The sequence below is a fragment of the Capsella rubella genome, unplaced genomic scaffold, assembly GCF_000375325.1.
Source record: "Capsella rubella cultivar Monte Gargano unplaced genomic scaffold, Caprub1_0 scaffold_1, whole genome shotgun sequence".
Classification (NCBI taxonomy): Eukaryota; Viridiplantae; Streptophyta; class Magnoliopsida; order Brassicales; family Brassicaceae; genus Capsella; species Capsella rubella.
In genome coordinates, this window is record NW_006238923.1 from 16,529,942 (window position 1) to 16,539,266 (window position 9,325).

The 9,325-nt window shown below is 38.3% G+C and overlaps 3 protein-coding genes across 3 annotated transcripts; 1 reads left to right on the top strand and 2 right to left on the bottom strand.

Annotated features, from left to right (window-relative positions):
- Positions 1–722: 722 nt before the first annotated feature.
- On the bottom strand, positions 723–4,778 carry LOC17900046 (putative 3,4-dihydroxy-2-butanone kinase). The gene is made up of 20 exons (XM_023789849.1): positions 4,662–4,778; positions 4,428–4,501; positions 4,273–4,336; positions 4,078–4,190; positions 3,941–3,988; positions 3,779–3,850; positions 3,617–3,706; positions 3,247–3,420; positions 3,050–3,133; positions 2,843–2,898; positions 2,609–2,739; positions 2,444–2,536; positions 2,281–2,342; positions 2,012–2,155; positions 1,881–1,924; positions 1,694–1,777; positions 1,526–1,599; positions 1,327–1,439; positions 1,147–1,242; positions 723–1,035 (listed from the first exon to the last, which is right to left on the bottom strand). The coding sequence occupies exons 1-20, from the start codon at positions 4,699–4,701 to the stop codon at positions 889–891; spliced, it is 1,803 nt and encodes a 600-aa protein (XP_023645617.1). The 5' UTR covers positions 4,702–4,778; the 3' UTR covers positions 723–888.
- A 150-nt stretch (positions 4,779–4,928) lies between these two features.
- On the top strand, positions 4,929–6,429 carry LOC17898843. The gene is made up of 4 exons (XM_023789850.1): positions 4,929–5,171; positions 5,334–5,416; positions 6,012–6,067; positions 6,153–6,429. Exons 1-4 carry the CDS (start codon positions 5,000–5,002, stop codon positions 6,229–6,231), a joined length of 390 nt encoding a protein of 129 aa, XP_023645618.1. The 5' UTR covers positions 4,929–4,999; the 3' UTR covers positions 6,232–6,429.
- Positions 6,430–6,557: 128 nt separating this feature from the next.
- Positions 6,558–8,430, bottom strand: LOC17899300 (UV-B-induced protein At3g17800, chloroplastic). Its single transcript, XM_006306204.2, has 3 exons — positions 8,193–8,430; positions 7,687–7,976; positions 6,558–7,589 (listed from the first exon to the last, which is right to left on the bottom strand). Exons 1-3 carry the CDS (start codon positions 8,322–8,324, stop codon positions 6,746–6,748), a joined length of 1,266 nt encoding a protein of 421 aa, XP_006306266.1. The 5' UTR covers positions 8,325–8,430; the 3' UTR covers positions 6,558–6,745.
- Positions 8,431–9,325: the final 895 nt, after the last annotated feature.

The window sequence follows — 9,325 nt, forward strand, 5'->3', positions numbered from 1 at the left end:
ATCATTTCCTAAATCCATATAAATACTTTATCACACATGACATCCCAATTAGAATCTAAACCCAATTAGTATAATTTAAGTAAGTTACTCCATAATTAGATTAAGGAAACAAACTTCAAAACAAATAAACCTAATAAGATTTTATTTGTTTTGGTTTCTATATATATATCATGCAAAAAGCTATTGTAAGTAATATTTTTTTGTTGACTAGTGAAACCGAGACTGATTTTAATTTGTTTTTGGGTTTGCAGATTATTTAGTTACATTCAAGGAAATAAACAAGGACAGGTGAAGATGAACATGACAGCTCCGGTGATCACAGAACATGACAGCTCCGGTGATCACAGAACAAGACAGTCTACACCGTCTCCTTCTACATCCCGAAGAAGAACCAACAGAACCCACCTTAGGCTAATGACGACATCCACGTGCAGCCATGGAAACCAACGTAGGTACGTAGCCGTGAGGCAGTTCAGTTCAGTGACTTTGCAACCAAGAAAGAAGCTGCGGCTCTGATGGATAGCCTCAAGGGAACTCAATGGGGTTTACCGTTTACCTATCGAGAAAGAGTAAAGGAAAGTCTCTGGCGTATTTGGTTCCTGATTATACCCGTCGGGTTAATGAGATCATGGTTCCGTTTACCATGTAAATAAGTACATCATGTTACACGGTGTACTTTCACCTTCTCTATCTGGATTATGAGTACATCATGCTACACCAGCTTCTGGTTTTAATCTTACTAAAATTTAATATAGATGACAACAAATCTTAGTAATTCACAAGAATCCTTCAGTTGTATATATACAGGGGAAACACTTCACAAGAATCCATTAGTAATTTGAATATAAACAGAGTCAGCACTCAGAAACATTAGATGCGATGAAACCTCTAACAGAGTAGTCCATCCGATCCCAACCCCTGGCTCTTCTCCTTCACGGCTCTTGCAGCGGCGCTGTACCATGCCGCTACAGCCATTGCGCCTGGATCAGGAATTGATGCAAGAATCTCAGCTGATACATAACTTGATCTTCCAGCCTGTCCTCCAATTCCATTATCCATCACATCAAATAAACAAAAAACTTACATCCAAACTGTGATCTCAGTGATTGCAATGTTGTAGCAATTAACCGAGTCAATAAAGCTCACCTGTGCTTGCATATGAATGGTAGATTCAGCTCCTGCGGTTGCAGCTTCAGCAGACAGAATAAAAGCAGTTATAGGGTCCTCCCCAGCACTCAGCTTCTGCTCACAATCAAAGCAAAGCTCCTTATGACTTAACAAATATCAATCCCTGGTTTTTAAAAAGGTAATTTATTGATCAGTCACCTCCTCAAGGATTTTTGAAGCTGGGATGAGTGCATCTAACATCGTTCTATAACCGGCAGTTGCTCCACCATATTTACTGACAGCAGAGATTGATGACTTGAGTGCTTCAGACCCTGATTTCAAGAAGAACTCAGTAACATAGTAGACCAACATGTGACTTTTCGAATAATGAACAACAATGCAAGGAACATTATCTTACAGTGTTTGGGAGTGGTTTCTGGCTGACCGTTAGCTTTTAACTCCGCATATGCTGCCTTGCAGAGGAGATTGTAACTGGTTTCATATGAGACAGTGTCATGTCTTTATCAGACAATGCCAAATGCATGATCAATTTTAGAGAAAGATCAAATTAACTGCATCAATTTACATTATTCCACTAGTTCCCCCCATGACTCTTCTGATCGACGAACCAATCTCACTCACTGTTTCAGCAGCATCATTGAGTGGGTAACTATAAAACGAGAAAGAGAGGGTAAAAATGGCAAGTAAACGATCAAACTAAACAGAGAAGAAGAACAGATATAATAGTATTCAGATCTAGTAAAGTGACTCACTAATTCTTCATGTCCTCCAGAATAGCTGTTGCGCCTCTGCACATCTATGAATGGTGATGTGTGCATAAGATATACCACATGCGTAAATGCAAAACTTCGTGTTATACAGACATTTGAAAAACAGGACTTACTGTTGATCCACAGTCCCCATCACCTACTTTTCCATCCCATTCGTTCAAACTATCCTTCAGATTGATGACTACAGTTGCTGCTGCTTCAATAGCTGCCTCAAGAATTTTCCCTTGTTGACTAAGCGCTTGAGGTCGGCTTAGAGACTAAAAACAGCAAATAAAGTTAGCATTATCACCTGGCAAGTTCTCATGAAACTAACAGGTTATCAAGTCTCATTGAACTCCTTCTAAGCTGACTAGTAGCATTTTTGCGCAAACCTAGTGCTTACCTCTTCGCTTTTCGTTGCTTGGGAGGGCAGTGGAACGGGGATCTTTGCTGGTGGACGGTTCCCTGTAGATTGAGAGGTCTATCTGTCTTTTGTCCAAAAAAAAGAAGAAGGAGACGACAACGACATAACCATATAATGATACAGAATGAAGAATTTTACAGACCGGCTGTGCCAACTGGCCAACTAGGAGCCTTGGTCGGAGCATCCAGACGCTCTAAAATTGACTGGTCCGCCTTCATGATTGATATCGAGAACCCTGTAAAGGGAAGGAGTATGAGAGAAACAGCAAAAAACTGCTGACTCACATAGACACAACCAAAACGGTTACCTGCCATATCAAGAGACGTCATAAATGATCCAGTATACACCCTATCAACAGCAAGCCCAAATTCCAACTGTAATTTTGGGACTGCTTTTCCGGCAGCAATCAAAAGTTCCATTAGAGGAGTACCACCTAAGCTGCAGAACAATAGGAAAAATAGAATTATCCACTGATTAAAATACTAATGATGAAAATGAGTACAAGGATCACTAGATAGGAAGATGGAATATACAAGCTTACCCATTAACCATCAGAACCACACTGTTACCACGTGTAATTGGAACATAGTTAGTCTCCTGCAGTTAAGAAGAATGCATAGGCCAATGAATGAAACACAATACATGTATTTTTAGCACTACAATTTTGGAGATAGTAAGTCAATTAATGACCCTAAGATGACTACGGAATGAAGAAACTATAGCAGAGAAACAAGGATAGTGTACGTACTGGACTCAGTATCTGTTGAAGTACATGGGAAACTACAACTTCCACAGGTTGAATGTCAACCACAGCAGCACCAGGCTCCCCATGCTTAATGAAAGGTTCAAAAATAGCAAGAATAAAAAAGTCAAAATACAAGAAACAGCAATGTGCTCTCACTTTCCTATGTGGCATAAAAGAAATTAAGAAGGGAAATAACATACAACTCCAAGCCCAAGTTCCATTTTTTCTGGACCCAAACGATCTGATGTAACCTGGCCTGGCAGTGCACAAGCAGATAGTGCAACACCCATGGTCCCAACCATCTCAGATGCATGTTTTGCTTCCGCTGCAACTTCTGCTAGAGATAGACCAGCAGCAGCTGCTGCTCCAGCAACCTATCCTTGACCAACAACAATAAGAAAGGATTTAAAAATATAAGTTCCCGAAAGAGCCTGCCACTCAGACATCACAAACCAATATAATAAAATGCAATAACAAACAAGATGAGGACAATTGACTGCAAACTCTTCTAAGACATGCTAGCTTAGAGTGCAGATACAGGGAATAGAAGATTAAAGGAAAACTGAGAACCTTATGGACAAGAATTGTTCCCGCTAAACCTCTCCTTCCAGCTATGCCACGCGGCGGGGGTAAAGCACAATCGTCTCCAACAATCACAGTCTACAAAAGGGAAAATGTCATTCTATCCACCAATGCTCTTACCAAATTCTAAACAATAAATAAACAAATAACCTCAATTTGGAAACCCTCAGTTTTTGCTTGCTCAGCTGCTAGGCCAAAGTTCAAGCGGTCACCAGTATAATTCTTAAAAAAGATAGTTGAAGGAGAAACTAAATCAGCCAAAGACATAAAAGGATAGTCTTTCAAACATATTTGTAACCATGTTCTAACTACCGTGACAACCAAGAGGCATCCTTTTGGACCAGTTACAGCTCGAATCCCCTGGAATTAGAAGAAAGATTCATCATTCACTAGAGAGACTCAAGAGAAGACAAAGAAAGAAGAATAGTTATGTAGGAAGAGTTACTTACAGCTAGGATTGAATCAACCGGTGGCGAAGTAAAAACATCTCCACAAATAGCAGCTGTGAGCATTCCTTCTCCAACATACCCAGCTTGTGCTGGCTCATGCCCACTTCCCCCTCCTGTTTCAAAAATGGCATTGCATAACACGAAAACAAAACTCAATCAAAACATAAATTAGGTTTCGACACGAAAAATCCAAACCTGATATAACAGCAACCTTGTCATAATTTGCAGCCGAGACATCAGCCCGTAATACAACCTTGACCTGTAAATTCATCAGAATGAGCCTTAGGTTTTGCTCAGCCATGGTAAAAATTGAAAAAAAAAAACCAAAACCAGAATGCATGTTTTAGAACCTCGGGAAGACCATCCAAATACTGAAGTCCAGGATAAGTTTCGACAAGACCCTCGATGAACTCGGTTACAACATCTGCAATACACAGTAACGAGAAATAAAAGAAGCTTATGTTCAGTCTCTCTAACGATTGATATTTTCATGAGCATAAAACGACCATACGAGACTAACTATTTCAAAACAGAGAGCTGGAAACACAAAAAGAGAAGGAAGAAGGAGACGAGGGATCACGAACCATTTGGGTTGTTGATGAATTTTTTAGCCGGATGAACCATAGTGTTAGCTTTCAGTGAGATCGAATAGACTTAAGCTCACTGTAAAAGAGAAAAATCGAAACTTTGACAGTCAACAATGGCAGAAAGGAGGAGACAGTAAAGGAAGTAGAAGAAGAAGAAGTGAGTGAGTGTTATTTTTGGGCCGAAACTTAGAGCCCATCAAGGTTAAAAAAAAAAAACTTAATTAGTAAGTTTAAAAAGAAGCTTCGTAGGCACGTGCGCCACACGCACACGGTTCGTCTGTAATTATATTCTTCGTCGACCTCACAAGAAAGAGAGATCCAGAAGACGAACAACAATGGCGTTGCAATGGCTGATTCTGTCGTATGTGGTGGCCGTCGAAGTTGTGATCGCCCTCATGTTGACTCTACCTTACCCTATGCTTCTTAAGAAACGTGTTGTTCAACTCGTCTCGTTGATTCTCCAACCTGCTGCTTCCATCGTCGCCTTCTCCGGATTCCAGCTCCTCGGTAACCTCCTCTCTCTCTCTCTGTATCCCTAGATCTCATCTGATTTCTAGAATTCGTAATCGGAATCGATTTTGTATTAATTTAGTTAGGGTTTTTGAGCCGCGTGTGATTCTTGTGTGTTCGGTGTATCTTTGTGCTTAGTATCGTTTTGGTTTAATTCAGATATTTACTGGAAGGCTGAGCATAGACTCTCTTGTTCGTCTGAGGTATGCACTGCTACGGAACGGGATCGCTACGAGAAATCTGTGAGTACCAATTCCAATTTTGTTGACTTTGTATAACCATAGTCTTTGATTTATTCTATAGCTGAATTGTATGTGTTATGAATCTTTTTGTTTAGTAAATTGTTAGGTTTGTGAGTTTCATCCTGATTTGTTTTGCCCCCATCTTTAGTCTAAGATCAAGACTTGTGACTAAAACATCTGACGATAGGCTTCAAGGATGTTGTATAGAGATTTTAGTGTATCAACAATCGAAAAACAGACAGTCTCTCATTTCCTAGTGTAAATTGCATCTTTTTTTAAGGTCTTGATCACCCATTGATGTACTCATATCTCGTAAATCATAGCTCTAGCTACTGTCAAATAGCAAAACATGAGATTGGCTTTATAGAATTCATGGATACAACGTTTTGTGTGAGTCTGTTGGCAATAGATTCTTGGTGAAACTTCCTCCTTCCTCACCACTCAATTGATGCATGGTTTGCAGTTACTTTTTGTTCTGCAGTTGCAAGTTGCCAGAATCAATTGCACATAGTGAAATTTAAACTCTGAAATTTAGTTTCTTATCTGGCCCTTGAAATGTCTCAGCTTGCTTACTAACGATTTGTGTGTACTGCAGACCTACAAGGCTCAGAGGAATGTGGTTCTTTGCGCTGCAGGAATTCTTCTCTACTGGTAACTTCAGCAGCTTTTAATAGTTTACACACACATACACAAGGTCTCGTGTTACTCACTGATATCTATTGTGTTCATTGAACAGGTGCATCTACCGCATCTGCAAGTACAACAAAGACCTGGAGCTCTTGGAGGCAACGGAGAAGAGATTCAAGGAAGAGTAATAATCTTCACGAGTATAGGGAGTTGGTTCCTTAAAACGATTATATAAGTAAAGCTTTTTTTTTATTATTATTGCATTTCTTTTTTTTAACATTCGAAGACTACTGAACTTGAACTAAATTATGAGACTATGTATCGTGAATACTCTTTTGCTCACGATATGTTTGTCATCAGTGTTCATTTCTTTCACCTTTGATCTATATTTCAAGAACAGCCTTAATAGACACTAATTTTGTTAAACCACCACGTCTATGAACTTAAAATGCTCTTCAACCTTACATCCTGGTCATGAACTTCAGTTTGCAAAATGCAATCACAGAAAGGTAGATAAGAAGAATAACACAAATTGATTGCGAATGTATCATTACAAATAAAATGGGTCATTACCAATAAAATGGGTATTGATAAACTCAATTTCTAGGGAAACAAATATTAGTTGGTCAGTTCACAGTTGCATATATTACAAAGAACAAATAATGTGGCACATCCATTCCTCACCAAACACATAAGACCGTTTCAGTTCAGTACAAAGTGATACCTTGAATCTACGTGACTCTCCACGTCCCAGAGGAAAGATCCAAACGTCACAGCCTCCAACACAAGCCTCCTCAATCCCTTGAAGCTGATCTTGATATGCTCATCCTTCGACGAATCAATTGTGCCTTGTGGCGTTATCAATATCTCTGGCCTCCCAAATAATGCCTCTGTATGCTTCTCAATTATCCCCACAGCTTCTCTTGATCTTATTGTAGCGTACCTTTGAAGGGTTTCTCCGTCAAAGGACATAACATATGTCTTTAACCGGGACTGATTGATTTCACTGCTAAAGCCACCACTAGCGTTGATACCTCCCACAAATGAACCAACCTCTTGGTTCGAGGATACAGCCTGATAGGTTTCTTCTGCTTCTTCGTAGAAGCTTCTCTCTGTTTCTGGGCCTGCTTGCTCAATGCTAGTCTCACCGTCATATGAGCCACCAGGAAGAATCCTCATCGTCTTCTCGAGCTGAAACCTTTGGTCGATCCTCTTCAGGAAATACCCATACATCACGGAAGCAGCGTATACCTGTCCAACTCCAAGTTTGCTAATCTGCGCAACTGCTGTCAGATCATCAGTGCGGTTTTTGAGGATGATGGAAAGATGATTCTGAATCATCTCATAAACCTCAGGCGAGTGAAGTCTCTCAAGTTCCCCATCTAGAGTTGGCCAAGTATCAACTCGACCAGAAGGATCAGCAGATGATGAGGTTATGGATGGTACAAGTGAAACATTAGCGTCCATGAACTTCTGAACCACTAAAGCATACAAAATCTCTTCCAAAGCCCTTTTTCTCTCTTTCTCCTTAATTTCAGCAATTCTCCTAAACACCCAAGAAACAATTCTAAATTCAAAATCCAAACCTTAAAAGTAGCAGAAGAATGGTAATTAAAAAAATCAGAATGTGATGTGTGACAAACCTGTAGAGAACAATGTCTGTTCCAGGGACAGAGGAATCATCCTTGATCTGTTCCTCAGCGTCTCGATCGATTTGGAGCTGTTCAAGTTGCTGTTCAACAGCTGCTGGAACAAGATGAGGATGGCTCACTAATATCTGTGACAGAAACTGCCCAACAGGAGACTTCAACTGAAGTGGCGCGATTGAATCGGTAGAAGCATCACCACCAGAAGAAGCTGAAGCTTTAACCACAAAACTCCTCCGAGAGCTCACATTACTAGTTCGGCTTTGCAATGGTCTAGAAGACTTTTGCTGCATCATCCATAAAAAACATATTCAAATTACTACAATCAAGCCACTTCTAACTTATGTGACATCTGCACGAAGAACCCAAAAGTTCCATCTTTTCTTTGACACAGAATCATAAAAATTCCAACTTTATGGGAGATAAGCACAAACAAACATGAAAGCTAAATTAAATTGATTTATGGGATTACGAGAACCAAAAGCAACAGAAGCAAGACATACTCTGAGACGAAATTGAGGTCCGGAGCCGAATCGCATGAAGCCAGGACAGTTGGGCGTCAAGAACATCGACTTATCGGGCGATTGACGTAGTGAGATGGACGACTGAACCAAATTCGCAGCCACGGCGTCCATGATTAATTGATTACCCACCCTCTCAGAGAAGCAAAAAAATCGAACCTTTAGGGCCAGAGAAAAGAGAAAAAGGAAGAAGAAGAAGAATGTAGAGAAAATTTGTCGAAACTGGTGACTAAACCGGTTAGTGGATGGTTTATGTTTCTTATCTCTTCGAGATTTATACCACTCACGTTTTTTTTTGGGATAATTAGGGGAAAAATCTATTAAAAATAATAAAAAAATGTGATAAATATTACCGAATTGGTCGGATTGGATTAGATTTTAAAAACTTTAATTACTCTACAAAAAATAAACTGTTTTAAATTATAATAAATCATATATATATATATAAAAGTAAGTTCCACTCTCTCCTTATTGGTGGAAAAATATTTAAGGCTTTAATTTTTTTTTTTTAATAAATAAATAAATGTTTATGACAATTATTCAATACAAAATTTAATTACACTATAAGTTATAATCAAATGGCAAAGAAAATGAAAGGACTTAATCATATATCATTCAACAAAATAAATAAATAAATAAATGTTTATGACAATCATTCAATACAAAATTTAATTACACTATAAGTTATAATCAAATGGCAAAGAAAATGAAAAGACTTAATCATATATCATTCAACAAATTTTTTAAGCCTTATTGGTGGAAAGTTATTTAAAATCATATATATATAAGTAAGGTTTCACTCTCTTTATTGTTCCATTTTGTATTTATTTTTAACCAAAAAACACATTTAATCATATACATTAATTCATACTTTAAATTCAGACTTTACTACTAAAATGAAACTGAAAATTATATAAATTTCCAAAGACTATTGGTTTTCTTTATTGAATTCCAATTAAACACACTATAAATTATAATTATAACTCCTCTAATTTAATTATTTTAAAAATGTAACTTACATCACTTCTTATCATATAAATAGCCATTCTCACATCCTTCTCTACCATATCTCATATCTTCATTATTCTCTTTGTTTTTTTAAAAAGTTCTTGCAT